This window comes from Ictidomys tridecemlineatus, chromosome 2 (assembly GCF_052094955.1).
Source record: "Ictidomys tridecemlineatus isolate mIctTri1 chromosome 2, mIctTri1.hap1, whole genome shotgun sequence".
NCBI classification, from domain to species: domain Eukaryota; kingdom Metazoa; phylum Chordata; class Mammalia; order Rodentia; family Sciuridae; genus Ictidomys; species Ictidomys tridecemlineatus.
In genome coordinates, this window is record NC_135478.1 from 207101632 (window position 1) to 207119886 (window position 18255).

Here is an 18255-nt window from a genome sequence, read left to right on the forward strand (position 1 = left end):
GAACATAATTATTAATTATACTCCACTACTTATTTTTTTAAAATACTTCTCTTTTACTATTGGACATTTATCTCAGTTTTCCCTATCTAACCTCAAACAAATATCCTTTCATATTTTTCTGATTATTTCCCTAAAAGAGACTCCTAGAAATAGAGTTACTAGGCTAAGGTAGTCTTGGTTCATATTTTTATGTTTTCTGAATTTTAATTGAATTCAATTCAGTTTCATTTGGAACTCCAGCTGCATAGCATGGTGGACATGAAATAGTTAATGGCATATTATTTCTGAATTCTTTCCATTCTGTCAGAAGGGTTAGCTTTAGAATAGGTCATCCTCACCCATGTAGGAGTAATTAAGGTTTCTGGATCTCCATTGTCTGTATTCAAATTCAATAGGTAGGACAAAATTAAATTTCAAATCTAAACTTAAATGAAGGACGGTGAATATATGATTATGGGGAAGTTAGGTGTGGCTGTAAAAGGCAGTGGATATAGCCCAGCCTGTCAGATGCTCAACATCTGGATGGTTGTTTAGAGCGGTGGCACAAATTGATGTTTTGGGGGATAGTAGATCGTTTATATATATTAATGTCTTTTTTCTTTCTTTATATATACTTTATAATGTAATGTTATTATAATGATGCATTTATAATGTATGAGCCAACATAGATATATGTGGGAGTACACAAAGATTATTTTATGGTAGGTATGTGCAATAACAATGTTTAAAGAACACTGCTTTAGAGTATTGTGAAATGTGGGCAAGTTTTTAGGTCAGTTTTCTTTGTGGGCCTGTAAGACCTAAAGAGAAATCATGCAGCCAGGCATGGTGGTGCATGCCTGTAATCCCAGCAACTCAGTAGGCTGAGTCAAGAGTACTGCAAGTTTGAGGCCAGTCTCCACAATTTAGTGAGGCCCTAAGCAATTTAGTGAGATCCTTAGTGAGATCAGAAAAATATGAAAGGATATTTGTTTGAGGTTAGATGAGAAAAACTGAGATAAATGTCCAATGGTAAAAGAGAAGTATTTAAAAAAATAAGTAGTAGAGTATAAAAAGGGTTGGGGATGTAGCTCAGCAATCCTCCTGACTTAGCCTATTGAGTAACTGAGATCATAAGCATGTACTACCACACCTGGTTTCATTCTTCTCCTTTCTAACAGATTTGGGCAAAGAAAATGTGAAAAAGTTTTTGTGCATCTATTGTCACTGCTACAAAGCTGACCTAAAGTTCCAAATGATTATTCCCTCCCATGCTATAGAATGTCATTTAAAATATCAGTATCACATACAGAGGAGGACATGTTTTGAACAGTGTGGGTATTCAAGCTGTCCACATGTAGATTCAGGAGAAGGAATGAGGAAAAGGTAGTATTTATGGAATCATGCAGTACCAGAGTTAGAAGTTTCTTGGTCCCTATCTTGCCCAATGCCACCCTTTAGTGATGAGGAAACAGAGTGGTGAACTGATGTTGAAAGCCTTATAAAGGGCTACACAGAGTCAGTCAACAGTGGATCAGAAATTGCATGACTAGCCATTTGCAAAGAAATATTTGACATTTCCTTTCAGATCTAAGCAAGTGAAATTATTAAGTTAATTTTTAAAACGTGGGTCATCAAAATTGTTCAAATTTGGATTTAATATCTTTTCAGAAAAACTTATAGAAATATGTTCACACCACTTAAAATTATATACTGAATCTTTTCATCAACCTTATTGAATTTAGTTTTTATAACTTCCTAATCCAGATATTTCCAGACACCTCAGATTTCTGTTGTTTTTGGTTTTCTTTCCTTTTTTAAAATATTTTTTTAGTTTTTTATAATTGGATACAATACTTTTATTTTATTTATTTATTTTTATGTGGTGCTGAGGATTGAACCCAATGCCTCACACGTGCTAGGTGAGCCCTCTACCACTGAGCCACAACCCCAGCTCCTGTTTTGGTTTTCTTTTTGGAATGTAAATAATCATTATGTTCAAACACTAAGTTCTATAACATTCCTTTAAGGCATTATTAACCAATGATTTATGACCTTGATTTAAAAAAAAGTCTTTATTCTACTATTTACCATCACTATTTAAAACCAATGATACCTTTAGCATTATTGTTTTTCTATCACAGATAAAAATATATCATATTTCGCACTCAGAGCCTTGCTTTAAAAGTTCAGTCTGATCATAGGCTGACTGAACTCAAGTCTGATGTTACACTTTTTAAGCAGGAAACCTGTTTTTTGTTATTAGTTTTTGTGGGGGTTTTTGAGGAGATTAGAATTATCCACATAATTTTTTTGTTTTGTTTTTGCAGTGCTGCAAATTAAACCCAGAACTTCACACATACTATATTTGATATATACCACAAAGTATATATCAATTTTCCATGAATTATTTATACAGAGAAAGAACCATGGATTAAAAGAAAATTTAGCATTTTATCAATTTTCCTGTTGGTCACTATTTCTATAATGGATTCTTGGGGAGATTAGAATCTCTGGGGTGATTTTCCAAACTCACATGCATACATCCCTTCCAAGGCACATGTAGTTCACTAAAGTACCCAGAAGGATCTTGAAATTTTCTTCTTTCTTACCTATTAACTCCACTTGAGAACCATTATTCTCTTTTATGATACTAGATCTAGGTCCTTAAATCTAGCCGTAATCTGTCAGAAACCCATATGATAAGGGAATTATTCTATAATGATGTGGAAAAGAAAATCTAAAATAAAAAATATGACTTTGTTTTGAGAGTTATATGAGCCATAATAAAGAAATTGATCAAAGAATCATTTGCTGAGAAAAGCTATTGTGAATTTGCAGTCATTGAATATTAAATCTAGCAATTTTTTGTAATAGTTTCAAATAAATGCAAGGATGACAGACATGATAACCTGAAGCACAAAACAAAGAATTAGTAGCTGGAAATATATAAAAGACAGACAGATCTGTTTTTGCCATGAAGGGATCTTGAGCAGGTTTCTATAGATTATAGGATTTTCATCAGTTGAAGGGGAGGGATTGGGTCATTAGATGAACATTTGACTTTCCTATAGCTATAAAATTCTCCTGCATTCATTAGAAAACAAATTAATATCAATAACTTTCATTTTTCAATGCAGAGCTGGTTTGTAATTAGAAAGTAAGAATCATCACTTACAGACTTCAATAAGCTATTGAGGAGTTCCAGATATATCGGATTTCACAGTCAGAGCCCTGCTTTAAAAGTTCAGTCTGATCATAGGCTGACTGAACTCAAGTCTGATGTTACGCTTTTTAAGCAGGAAACCTTACTGTTTTTTATTATTAGTTTTTGTGGGGTTTTTTGAAGAGATTAGAATTATCCACATAATTGGTTTTTTGCAGTGCTGCAGATTGAACCCAGAACTTCACACATACTAGGCAAGTACTCTATCAGTGAGCTACACCCAGCTCTTGTTGTTTTTCATGGACACGGTTATCTTCTGCTGGAATTGTAGCAGGATATCAGAAGGGGTTTCTCTACCCTCGGGTCTTCAGGAAGCTCAGAAAGCAATGTAACTAGAAGTTGAACAGAAAACAATCTTCAGATTCAATAGAGATTAGGCACTTATGGTTGAGCACTCATGTGTGACCTTGTACAAGCCCCTTCTCTCTTGGCCTTAATGTTTGCTTCTATGGATGACAGAATTGGACTAGAATAGCTAAATCCCTTCTAGTGTTCAGATTTTGACCAAACTGATTCCATCAGTCCAAAAAGAAGAAAACATTCTGTTCTTGATGATCTGTCTTACTTATCCACATAATTGGTGTCGCCTGGGTTTTTATTTGGCTTTGCTCACTCAGCTAGGATCTTTCAGAACAGAACCCTGGTAATGCATCTTGGAGATCTTCTGATAGGGTATAATGTGATGTCCCTGAAATGAATCCTTAGACTCAAGGTATATTACCAAACAAATAACTTATTTGTGATTGTGGAACATGGGCAAATGTTTTTGTTTTGGGGACTGGGGATCAAACCTAGGGGCTCTCTACCACTGAATTATATCTCCAACTCTTTTTATTTTTTGAGACAGGGTCTTGCTAAGTTGCTGAGGTTGTTCTCAAACCTGCGATCTTCCTACCTCCTGATTAGCTGGGATTATAGGCATGTGCCACCACGCCCAGCTTCTCCTGGGACTAGTTCTAAGCACAATATTAAACATTTATTATAGGAAGAATATTATTTCTAAATACTATTTATAAAGTTTTTGAGAAACTTTTTGACTCTCGATATTAGGAATTAGGAAAGACTAATACCCTCAAAACTCTTGGATGTTCATTCTACATTAGATGTATGCCTGTCTTGCTGGCATCAAATTAATCTAGGGGAGGAGGAGGTAATTTTATGGTTGCCAGACAATAGCTCACTTCTACATATATACACCTCCCTATTCTTGCATTCTCCTGTCACATTGTAGACTTGAGGAATTTCCAAGATTTTGGTTTGGCCATTGTGCATGCTGGGGACCAGACCCAGGGTTTTGCACATAAAAGGCAAGTGCCCTACCACTGAGCTATACCCCCATCTCAGCTGAGTAGGTTTCCAAGTGAAGGATATTATGTGCTCTGAGATTTCTTAAGTGTGTAAAGAGCATGAAGATAAGGAGGTAGCATTCCATATTGGAAACCCTAACCTAAACTGATCAACAGTGATTTGCAGGCCTCTAAGGGTATTACAAACCTTGTGTTGAGATAATGATGGATGTTCTTTATTTCAGGAAGCTGGAGACAACAACCAGTTCTGCTGGAGAAATCTCTTTTCTTGCATCAACCTCCTGAGGCTGCTCAATAAACTGACCAAATGGAAACATTCCAGGACCATGGTGAGTGGGGCTTTAGATCACAGAAATATCTATCTGACTGAATTTTTTAATCATTAATAAGTATTTATGCACAACCTGCTTTATGAGATCTTAGACACTGGATGCTACATAAATTTCATCACCTAATTCTGGGTGCTTATTCGAAATAAAATGATTGTTCACCAGGGAACTGAATATGGACATTCCTTTAGGGTTGGTAGTTCACACATTCCAAATGATTCAAATGTAACATTACTCATTAAGGCATTGCTGGTAATAACCAAAGATTGGAAATATTACTGGCTCTTTGGGTATTTGTGATCTTTATCAAAAGAATCAAATAAAGGAACATTAGCCCTGGAACGAGGCTTTGTATTCTCATGTTCAATCAGAAGGAAAGTAGCACTTGGGAGACACAAATCCCAGGTTAACCTCCAACAAAGGAAAAAGATCTATAGGGTAGGCAGGGACCCAGTCTCTCAATATCATGTCTCATTCCCTCCTTAAGTCTTCACTAAAGTGTGAGTTTTACTATGCAAATAAAGCAAAGGCAACATATGTTACTTTAGTGACTATTTAACACATGCATTTGTCTCTTACCTCCTGGAATTTTTTCCTTATCACCTGGGAAAGTTTCTAAGTGGTTTTTGGAGCAGGACAGATCATTTACCTGCCTCAGTGGATTTGATTTTAAACATCTTGTTTTTCTTCACTCTGTTTTTGGTACATCTGCCAACCATATAGTTGGCTGAGGTGACTTTCCAACCTCCTGTCTCCTGGTGTGTTATTTTAATTTTATAGCATTAAAGACTGGTCTGTTTTTTAACTCCCAATATTGTGTTATGTTTGTTAACCCCCTAAAACTACAAAGCTAACTTAGCTGTCTCAGAAACAATCTAAATGCCCATTAATGTAGGACCCAACTGAAATGATGGTAAGTATTTATATAACCATTAAAAAGAATGAGGCAGTGTTATACTGGTATGGAATAATTTTTAGGTTATTTTGTAAAATAAAAACAAAGATATGAAATAGTATGATAGGATACTGTTGATAGTTGCCTCTCATTAGTATTAGAAAAACAAAAGTAACATGTTATACATAGAATTATCTTCAGGATATATACAAAAAACTGGTAACAGTGAAATGGGGTTTATGGCAGACAAAACTTCTTTTGCCATGCCCTTTGAATATTAGAAACTTTAGAATGATTCCTCTGTATTCTTTTTTAAATATTTTTATTTGTTCTAATTAGTTATATGTGACAGTAGAATGCATTTTTTAGAGCGAGAGAGAGAATTTTTTAATATTTATTTTATAGTTTTCGGTGGACACAACATCTCTATTTTTATGTGGTGCTGAGGATCAAACTCAGCGGCCCACACATGCCAGGTGAGCACGCTACCGCTTGAGCCATATCCCCAGCCCCATAGAATGCATTTTTGACCCATCATACATAAATGGAGTATAACTTTTCATTTGTCTTATTGTACATGATGTAGAATTACACAGGTCATGTAATCAGACACGTACATAAGGAAATAATGTCCAATTCATTCCACTATCATCCCTACCTCTGTGCCCCCTCTCCTCCCCCCAATCCCCTCTCTCTAGTCCAAAATACCTCTATTCTCCCCACCCACTTATTGTGAATTAGCATCCACAAATCAGAGAGAATATTAGGCCTTTGGTTCTTTAGGATTGACTTATTTTACTTAGCATAATATTCTCCAGTTCCATCCATTTACCTGCAAATGCCATAATTTCATTCTTCTTTAAGGTTGAGTAATATTCCATTGTGTATATATACCACAGTTTCTTTCATCTGTTGAGGGGCACCTGGCTTGGTTCCATAGTTTAGTTATTGTGAATTGAGCTGCTATAAACATTGATATGGCATGTCACTATAGTATGCTGATTTTAAGTCCTTTGGGTATACCAAGGAGTGGGATGACTGGGTCAAATGGTGGTTCCATTCCAAGTTTTCTTGGGTGATTCCTGTATATTCATTTTAAAAGACACATTCTTTATATATATAAAATATATAATGTGTGTATATATGTGTGTGTGTATATACCTTTATTTACCTTTATTTTTTTAATATGGTGCTGGAGATAGAACCCAGTGCCTCATTCATGTTAGGCAAGCACTCTGAGCCACAAGTCTAGCCCTCTATATTCTTTTTTTTTTTTTTTAATTGTAGTTGGACAAAATACCTTTATTTATTTGTTTCTACGTGGTGCTAAGGATCAAACCCAGGGCCTCGCATGTGGTAGGCAAACGCTCTACCGCTGAGCCATAACCCCAGCCTCAAGCTCTCTATATTCTTGAAGACTAAATCTTAGGGTCTAGACCTTATATTCCCAATAGCTCCCCAAGGCTTTCTTAGGTTTAATTTGTCAGTTGGAAATTCCAAGAAACTTTATATCTTTATAAAGTTCATATCTTTTTCCTTTATATCTTTATATCTTTTTCTTTTCTTTACCCCCACCCCCTTTCATTGGACAGATGCTGGTGGTGTTTAAATCAGCACCAATCTTAAAACGGGCCCTCAAAGTCAAACAGGCCATGCTGCAACTTTATGTCTTGAAGCTGCTAAAGATACAGACCAAGTACCTGGGGCGCCAGTGGAGGAAAAGCAACATGAAAACCATGTCAGCCATTTACCAGAAAGTGCGTCACCGCATGAACGATGACTGGGCTTATGGGAATGGTGAGTATTCTCAAAGCTGTTGACTTCCAGGAGATGCCCAGGATTTAAATAAACTAAATAAACATTTGTCTCTACTCTTTTGGCATGAATTGTTACATATTTTAGATGAGAAAATAGGTCAGAGGCTGATACACCAAACTTTTTTAACGCCCCACACTCTAGTTTGTACCTTGTTCTATATGAACTATGAAAACGTATTTGATAAAAGAAGTAAATTGATATTTCAGAAAAGCTAGAAGAGAGTTAGGGCTGTAGCTCAGTGGTAGGGCACTTGCTTAGCATATATAAGGCCCAAGGTTCAATCCCCAGTACTGCAAAAAAATAAGAAAAAAGGGAAAAAGATAAAAGAAGGAAGGAAAGAGAAAAAAGGACAAAGAATATTGAATATTTTTACCACAAAGAAATGAAAAATGTTTGAGGAGATATACTTACCTTGATCTGAAAAATTATACAACATGTACATGTGTTGAACTATCATATGGTATGATAAGTAGCTTATTATAAAGTATATGTATCTTTTTTCCAATTTTTATCTATTTGGGGGGAAAAAAGCAAGTAAATTGAGAGAAACACTCCTTTCCAAATGTTCCTTTCAATGATCTTTTCTTCAAAAGATATTTTTAAATTTAATTAATTTTTTTTCAGTACTGGGAAATGAACTCAGGATACTACCCCACCCAGCTACATCCCCAGCCCTTTTTATTTTTTATTTTGAGACAGGGTCTTACTTACTTGTCGAGTCGAGGCTGGCCTTGAACTTGTAATCTTCCTGCCTGAGCTTCCCAAGTACCTGGGATTACAGGCATACACTACACACCTGGCTTATGACTTTTTTTATTATTACAAAGCAGTTAGAAAAAAAAATAAAATACAATAAAACATTTTACTATACCCTTGAATATACATCATATTTGTACCACAATAGGTTGCCATTGTTGACATTGTATGTTCTTCCAGATCCTTTTCTATGTATATTTCATTAAAAAGAAAGTAAATAGTATATGCTTCTTTATAATCTCTTTTTAGTTAACATTACCTCTCTTTTTAAAAATTTTATTTGTTTTATGTGGGTGCTGAGGATCAGACCAATGCCTCATATGTGTCAGGCAAGTGCTCTACCACTGAGCTACAACCCCAGCCCCAACTCTATCTTTTCATACCAATATATTTTCTTTTTTTTTCCAATAATCAAGTCCATATTCATAATTCTTACATTGTCCCAAAGTGTTCTTTTTAAATATATATAAATATATATATATATGTTAGTTGTAGATGGACAGAATACCTTTATTATTATTTTTCTATGTGGTGCTGAGGATCAAACCTAGTGCCTCACACATGCTAGGCAAGTGCTGTATCACTGAGCCACAACCCAGCCCCGCAAAGTGTTCTTTTTTTTTTTTTTAATAAAAATTTTAACATGGTCCATGTAAATACTCAACGGTCAGAATCACCCACAAGGTATTCTTTATCGCTGTTTTTCCCAAGTCAGAATCTTATTCACAATCTCAAATTGCATCAGGCTATTATATATGTTAATTCATTTTTAATATAGCAGTCTTCTTTCCTCCATAACATTAACTAGACCAATTGTCTTGAAGTACCATTTACCTTATTTCTTTATCCATGTCATTACCTGTATGCTGAAAGTTAGATCTTAAGGTTTGGTAAATTCAATTTAAACTTGTGTGGCTATCATACCTCCAAGCCAATGTTGGAAACTGACATATAGACTGATATCAGGAGGCATAATATCTGGTTGAGCAATCAGAACTTATACTAAGACTGAATGGAGTTTGGAAAAATGTTATTTGGGAGAGTTTTTCCCCCCATGGTATTGCATTTGGTGTAGTGGGATATAACCATTATTTCCATAATTGTATTTAAGAGTTTTTATACCAGGCATAGTTTTGCACATCTATAATCCCAGATACTCTGTAGGATAAGGCAGGAAGTTTACAAGTTCAATGCCACTCTGTCTCAAAATAAAAATAAAAGGGGGTTCAGTGGTAAAGCACTCCTGAGTTCACATCGCAATACAAAACACACCAAAAACAAACAAACAAAAAAACTTTAGTAAGGTGATAAATAACTTATTTTTTCTGGAATTTGCAAGCTGCTTAAATTTTAGAGGTTGATGCAATAAAGAACTCAGAGAACTAAGGGAAGCATTTGGGTATATATTGCTGGTATATGACAAGCCAGCATGTAACTTCTACTGTAAGACATAAAGTGCAATTTATTATATAAGTTCTTATGCATTTATTTTAATATTTATTTTTTAGGTGTAGATGGACACAACACAGTGCCTTTATTTTTATGTGGTGCTGAGGATTGAACCTGGGTCCCACCCGTGCTAGGCAAGCGCTCTACCACTGAGCCACAATCCTAGCCCTTCTTATGCATTTTTAAAGCATAAAATTTTTTTAGTTGTAGATGAACACAATTCTTTTATTTTTATGTGGTGCTGAGGATTGAACCCAGTGCTTCACCCATACTGGACAAGTACTCTACCACTGAGCTAAAACCCCAGCCCAAAGCATAAAAATGTTTTATCCTAAAAATGACATACTTCTGGTTGCTGCCCTTATGAACTCAAACACAAACTTTTTTTATCACTTTTTGTGATAAATCATTGAATAGGCTGTTTGGAGTAGTAGTGCACACCTGTAATCTGAGAGAATCCAAGTTTGAGGCCAGCTTCAGCAATATAGTAAGATCCTGTCCCAAAATAAAAACTAAAAAGAGCTGGGGATATAACTCATTGTGAAGTACCTCTGGGTTCAATACCCATTAATTGGAAAGACAAAAAAAACTACTGAATGTAGTACATAAGAAATTTGTGAAATTTCTATCTCTAGCCCTGAAAAATGAAAGCAAATCAGATTATGTTTTCTGCTTTTACTTCCATGGACATCTTCATAATCTTAAAATAAGGTGACACCAATTTGTCATGTGCTAGGGGAGATTTCAAGGAATTGAGAAAGTCTTAATAATTGGTCCATTTATTTTTATTTATTATTTATTTATTTTTTTTGTGGGGAGCCGGGTGATGGTGAGGATTAGACCCAGGGTTCAGGCTAAGAATGTGCTCTACCACTGAGCTACACCTGCAGCCCATTCTCATTCTCCATGTCCACTCCTCTTGTTCTCTTGAGAGCTGATGACTGCATTCAAATAGGAAACTCTTATTCCTTACCCTAGGAAAGCTCAATAATGGATATTTAATTATCTTTTTGGAAAACATAGTATATAACTAACTAGTAAGAAAGGAGAATAAAGAGGGACTGGAGTTGTGGCTCAGAGGTAGAGTGCTTGCCTAGCACGTGCAGGGCCCTGGGTTTGATCCTCAGCACCACATAAAAATAAATGAAATAAAGGCATTGTGTCCAAATACAACTAAAAATATTTTTTTTAAAGAAAGTAGGATAAAGAAAAGGAAATATAAGCCAGGTTGCTAATCCCAACTACTTGGGAGACTGAGGCAGGAGGATTGCAAGTTTGAGAACCCAGCAATTTAGCAAGGCCTGTCTTGAAATAAAATTCTTAAAAAGGGCTAGAGACATTGCTCAGTATCAGAGCCCCTATCTAGTATGCATGAAGCCCTAAAAAAAAAAAAAAGAACAGAAAAGAAAAAAGAAAAAGAGAGGAAGGAAAGAGTCCACCTCCTTCAGAGCCCTTGTTTTCTTTTTCAGAGGTAACTACTGTACACAATTTCAAGACTACCCTTTCTGTATATACAAACTTAAGTTGGAGGGCATATGTGTATCTTCTAAGCCTAAATGTCAGCATGCTATATATTTAATTTGTACATTGTTCTTTATAAAAGAGTTCTGAGCAGTTTCACTGATGGAATCCCGTAGACCATGCTCTATAGAAGAGAAGTGGTGTCTTGGTGGTATACTTCTTTTATTCCTTTCTTCTCAATGCAGACATTGATGCCAGGCCATGGGACTTCCAAGCAGAAGAATGCACCTTGAGAGCCAACATCGAGGCTTTTAACAGCCGCCGATATGACAAACCCCAGGACTCTGAATTTTCACCTGTCGATAACTGCTTACAGAGTGTTCTGGGGCAGAGGTTGGATCTTCCAGAAGATTTCCACTATTCCTATGAGCTGTGGCTGGAGAGAGAGGTGTTTTCACAGCCCATCTGTTGGGAGGAACTGCTCCAAAATCACTGACTGAGCTCTTATTGACAAAGCATCTGATAGATGGAGGTTGGCTCCAAATAAATGGTGCTCTGCCCATTTAGCCTTTGTTTCTGGCTCTAGGATGCATGTCAAGGGAGCATCTGGCCCATACCTGAGGCAGCCAGCATAGTTCAGGGCTATTCTGGAGGAAGTTTAGCCTGGAAATGGCTCCTGAGTCACAACAAACTGATCTGCTTGCCCTAACATCAGCCTTGGAAATCTCTTGGTGGATTTTTGATGAGACCTGCTTTAGTCTTGCCTAGAACCAGGCTAACCTTTGCTGGCCCTAAGAATGAGAGGAAATTTGTTATGGTATTTGATCCATGGCATTTATCATAGGTAGTGGAACAGGAGCAAGTCACAAATAAGAAGAAAGTGCTGGGTGCAGTAGCACATGCCTGAAATCCCAGCTGCTCAGAAGACTGAAGCAGGAGGAATGCCTGGACAATTTAATGAAACCCTGTCTCAATTTTTTTTAAAAAAAGGGCTAGGGGTATAGCTCAGTGGTAGAGCCTTGCCTAGCAAGCACAAACTCTGGGTTTAATTCCTGGTACCACTAAAAAAATTTAAAAAATTAAAAAAACTAGGTGAAACCAACTTTAAGACTGCATTTTACATTTAAAATTTGGACACTTCTTTCTAAAATCATTAGTTCTAAGATGATTTTAGAGCACCTGCACCTTTTTGCGAAGGATGATGATTTACTATTCCCTAAACATTGCATGTTATAAAAGAGTGTATTGTGTAGAGTGGTTCTTTTATTTTGTAAGAGAGCTATGTTCAATGTGAAAATTATTTCCTTGTATACTCTGTATGGGGCATGGAGTGCTTTGCCATTTGTAAACAGCCATAGTCAATATGAAATGATCAGGCCTTCTTTAAGGATGTTTCATGTTTTTCTGAAATTACTTAGTATTTAAATGGTTGGGTACACTGCAGAAAATTATCCTTTTCATTTAATTCATTTTTTTAAATGACAAGTTAACCACAGGAGGTTTTATTTATTGAGATGGCATGTCCATTTGTGTTGATTATTTTTTTTAATTGAAAAGAACAGCAAGAGAATCACAGCTTACTATTTTTTCTTCTGAAATGTTGATTGATTTATTTTCTTTTTACTGCTAGCAAAGTGTCCTGTGGAGATTTAGCAATGCTGTTTCTACCTAAAAGTTGCACATTTCATAGAAAATAAAAGGGCTGATATATCAACCTTTTTATATTACATTCTTTTTGCAGCAGAACTGCATACTTTCCAAAAGAAACAAGGTTTTTAGAAAGGTTCCTAATTCAGTCAGGATCATTTTTTCTTGTGTTCCCCAGTTATGTCATCTATATCTTCTAGCTTTTTCACTTTAAATTCCACCCTTCCAACAGACACTACTGATTCTTTTTATGATGGCATCAGGACACTATGCCAAGAGGTCTTGTCTAAATTGGCTTTGTCAACTATTTGGAGGTTATGATAGGGTACCTGATAATATCCAAAGGAATTATACCAGAATCTAATAAGTACCTCTTTTTCCTTTAGGATAGCAGGATTTTTGTCTTTATGGAAAAGTCATGAAGAATTTAAGTATATAGTGGATGACACTTATTTAAATATTTAAAAAAATCTTTACCTAAGTAGGACACCTGTCCTCATTGCAATCAAATAATTTACTGAGTAATATCTTCTGTAAATTATATTAATCTGGGGTCCAGCTAGTATGATTTTAATATTATTTGAATGAAAAGATAATTTTCAAGGTAAGAGCAATCATCAATCTATTTCTTTTAAAGCCATGTAATACTCAATTTGTGTCAAGAACAAATTAGTTGCCCTTTAGAAATATACACATGGGTGCTTTCTGAGGCACAGGAGTATGCCAAGCTTTAACATTTCATACTTGATAATTCTTCTCTAAAGGAAGATTAATTCTCAATGCAGATAGAGAAATTGAAGTACCAATGATAAATAACTGACTTTAAATCACATCATTTTTTTTTTACTGATATGCTGGTACTAGCTTTCAGGTATTAACATCCAGCCCCATATCTAAGGTAACAAATCTGAATCTCTCAATTTGAGAATCTGTGTGTGTGGTTAGGAATAAATTCCAAATAACCACCCTCTAATGGTGATTACTGTTTCTACATAGAACACTATTTGAGTGATTTATAAAGTAGAGTAGTTTTTTGTTTGTGTTGATTGTTGAAAATACCATTTATCTTGTTAAGCACTATAATAAAAAGAAAAATAAGCTTGAATTAGAAAGTTGGTCTTTTAAAGTCTTCAACATAAATGGAATAAAGTCAAATTAATATGATTTAATAGCAGGTTAATATATAACTCCAAATATCAATGACTTATGACAAATATTTATTTCTACATCATGGGTTGGGGGGTCAGCCACAGTTCTGTTGACTCAGCCTGGTTTGCTAGATTAACTCATTTCCATAAATCTTCTTATTCTACTAGTAGGCTAATGGACTATCCCCTACCTAGTACATACTGTTTCACAATGAAGGTCAAGAGCAAGAAACAAACCATACCATGCAAGCACATTTAAAGTTCCTACCTAGACATAGCATAAGTCAAATTGTTCATATTCCATTGACCAAATGCAATTGAATGAGGACAACCCTAATATTAGACCAGAGAAGTATACAGTACCCTCAAGTGACAAGGGTGGGGCACTATCTCTTACAGTCATGGTCATGAATATCTGCTCCTATCCTGTAGACAAAATATACCCAATCCTTCCTTAAGGATGGATTCTTTTACATTTATGTGGTTCTGAGGATTGAACCCAGTGTCTCATGCATGCTAGGAGAGCACTCTACCACTGAGCCACAACCCCAGCCCAATCAGTACAACTTAAACATACAATTTTTGTGTGAATAGCTCAATAGAGCTATTTTTTAAGTAAATAAAGATAAATAAAAACAAGTAATTTGCTTCACCTCCTCCCATACATATTTACATCTGAGAGAGAGAAGATAGTCCTAATAAACATTTCTCCTCTAAGGGGAAAAATGAGAGGCACACAGCAATTACTGACCCATAGCAATTCTGAAATCCTACTGGGGAAATGTAGGGTCTTCTTAACCTGAGGAAAGAAAACTCTTCACTCTGCTCTGTAGATGTAGCTCCCCAACCTTCATTGTTCTCTGGGGTTAGGTAAGGTCTTCCTTATATCCTTGACCACATCTGAAAAAGTACTGGAGAAAACTCCCACTGAGTTCTTGGTATCTGAACAGATTTCATAGCTTCCAGCTTAAGGAATGTTGGGCCCAAAAATCATTTTATATTTTGAATAGCCATTGTCCTTAGTTGGACCAGTACTCAGTAATATAGCTTTTAAAAATCTGTTTCATCCAGATGTGCTAAGGCACATACTTACAATCCCAGGCTGAGGCCAGAGAATCACAAGTTCAAAATAAAAAGAGCTTAGGATGTAGCTTAGTGATAGAACACCCCTGGGGTCGATCACTAGTACTACAATCAAACAATAGTAAATTTTTTTAAAAAAATCGAATTCCAGTCTGTTTGCCAATATATATATATATTGGGTTAGCAATCCTGAATCACCATTCTCTTCTGGGGTCTCTGTATTGCAAAAGAAAAACCTGGAACTACATTCCTCAAAATCCCCTGCCATGCATGATTCCAAGTTATAATTTATTAACAGAAGGTATATATATATATATATATTATATATATATATATATAATCTACTGTCATGTGTAACTAATTAAAACAAATAAAAATATATATATGGCATAGAGTGCTTTGCCATTTGTAAACAGCTATAGTCAATATGAAGTAATACACATACACACACACACATATTAGTTGTAGGTGAACAAAATACCTTTATTTTATTTTTATGTGCTGCTGAGGATTGAACCCAGTGCCTCACGTGTGCTAGGCAAGTACTCTACCACCAAGCTACAACCCCATTCCCTGCCAATGCCCTTTTATTCCTCTCTAGACTTGGTTGCAGATACATTGTATTTATCAGGCTTCTATAGAGCCTTTAGTCACTTTTCCTTGAGTTTTTTTGTCTACTTAAAAGAGTTTACTGAGGTCCACATAATCAAATCAGAGATCTTACTAGAAGGCCTGAACATCACACCCTCAATTCAGCATTGTCTTAAATAGCCTTTTTGATTCAAGGCATTTTAAAATTTTCTCATAAGTTGAACGAAAACAGTTGCAACTTTCAACCTTATAAGTCTTGAAATTTGTTTTATATTCTTTTCCCTATAATACTAGCTTGAAAATAAGCCAATTTTATGAGCACCCCTTGCTTGTAGTATTTTAACAAATGCAGCTAAAACTAACCAACCCATGCTGCCAACATTCTGTCTTAAAACCTCTTTACCCACCACACTTTTCATGCAAGTTTTTAGGACATTGATTTTACCAAATTGTGCTATTGTTTAAGGAGGGTTTGTAATTTTACGTTTTTCTCATTTAAGCATTGGCTCTTAAACCAAGACCACATATTTTCAGGCTTTTTTATGGTAATACCCCACTGTTGGTACTAGCTTCAGTATACTTATATTCTAGCACCAAACAACCCCCAAATCTCAGTGACTAATAACAACAAACTTTTCCTTCTCATTTGTGGCTATGAGGTGAACCCTGCTTGCTCCATGTGTCTTCTCATTCTGGACTTTTGACTGACTGATGGAGTAGTCTTAGTTATCATGGTGAAAACAGGAGCAAGAGACTAAATGAGTTTACAGCTGCTGCTCAGATATAATTCACAACTCACATGCAGTTGGCCAAAGCAACTCATGTGGCCAAGCCTACAGGAAGGCAAGCCTGTTTATACTCTTGCAGAGGAGGAAGTGTATAATTAAAAACAAGCACAACACCTACCACAGTTTTTTAATATTGTCTTTAGTCAGAAGCTAAATATGGGTGAAGAAGTTAACTATAGATGTGGGTTAGCAATCCTGAGTCACCATTCTCTTCTGGGGTCTCTGTATTGCAAAAGAAAAACCTGGAACTACATTCCTCAAAATCCCCTGCCATGCATGATTCCAAGTTATAATTTATTAACAGAAGGTACTTAAATTTTGTGGAAAGGAGAAAAGAAGCCATTATTCTCTGGAAACAACTGTAACCAGACATATGGGTACACATGAGTCATAGCAGATTTCCAGTAAGTTCTTGAGATTTGTGGTGGGTCTTTCTCAGAGATTCTTGAGAATTTCAATTGCTTCCAAATGAGCATTTGAGAATCATCCATTTAAGTGTATTATGAGGTGTTCATATTGACCTTCTTGATCTCCTTTGTCCATAGCTCCTCCAGTTCTGCCACCTAACAATTATCATTGTTGTATAAAGACAGTGCTATAAGACACATATTTTCATAGTTTCTGTTTCTCCACCAAATAGTTGTGCTAAGTTTGAATTATTTCTTCTAGTCCTTTTGTAGGCAGCCCATGTTTAAAAACAAAACAAGCTGAAATTAAGAATGCAGTTGTGGGGCTGGGGTTGTAGCTCAGTGGTAGAGCCCTTGCCTAGCATATGTGAGGCACTGAGTTTGATCCTCAGCACCATATAAAAATAAATAAAGGTACTGTGTCCATCACAACTAAAAAAAAATATTTTAGAAAAATGCTGGGCTGGGGATGTGACTCAAGCGGTAGCGCGCTTGCCTGGCATGCGTGCGGCTCGGGTTCAATCCTCAGCACCACATACAAAAAAAAAACAAAGATGTTGTGTCCGCCGATAACTAAAAAATAAATATTAAAATTCTCTCTCTCTCTCTCTCTCTCTCCCCCTCCCTCTCTCACTAAAAAAAAAAGAAAAAAGAAAAATGCAGTTGTGGTTCTGGAATAAAAATTATACTGGTTCATATATTAACCAAACTTGTATCTTAATCTTATTGATATCATACTAGCTAAATTACAACCTTAATAATCCAGGATGGATCAAGGGGTGCCACTCTTTTGGCACTTGAGAAGGTGGATGCTAAAGTACGTGTTTTAGGTACTTTGCAAAGGTAGAAAAAGTCTTCCCATGATATCAGAAATACTGGGCACAGCTAATGAACAAATACTCTTCCTACAATATAGTTCCAGGCCAGACTTTTATATAATATTGTGCTAAAAGAATATTTTCTGTAATAAAAGAATATTTTACAAATGATAGAATTTATTTATAATTGAGTTGGGGATGTATCCTAGGGGTAGAGCACTTGCCTAGCATGTGTATAGGGTCCTGAATTTGATTCCCAGCACAGAAAAAAAAATTAGCTATAATCAACACTTGTGAAACACTCAGTAGGTTCTATAGCAACTAGTTCATTCTTACATGTGGTTAATAATAATACATATCTTAATATGTACTTTATATGATGTTTTGCAATATGAAAACAAAAAAATACATTTTAGAGTAAAAAGGACTACAGCATGATTATCTATCTATACATGAAATATAATCTTTGCCTACTTCTGAGACTCCATCTACTTTCTCATTTTTCTAAACAACAACAACAACAACAACAAAAAGAATGAAAGGAACAGGAGAG

General features: G+C 35.7%; 1 protein-coding gene across 2 annotated transcripts in view; it reads left to right on the plus strand.

Moving 5' to 3' along the window:
- The window catches only part of Strip2 (striatin interacting protein 2), a 44993-nt gene extending 32059 nt beyond the window's left edge, over window positions 1-12934 (plus strand). For both annotated transcript variants that reach the window (XM_078040504.1, XM_005331113.5), the window contains 3 exons: window positions 4737-4841; window positions 7329-7533; window positions 11466-12934. In XM_078040504.1, the coding sequence (XP_077896630.1) occupies window positions 4737-4841; window positions 7329-7533; window positions 11466-11716 (561 nt within the window). In that variant the 3' untranslated portion in view covers window positions 11717-12934. The remainder of the gene's footprint in view (window positions 1-4736; window positions 4842-7328; window positions 7534-11465) is intronic.
- The last annotated feature ends 5321 nt before the right edge of the window (window positions 12935-18255 follow it).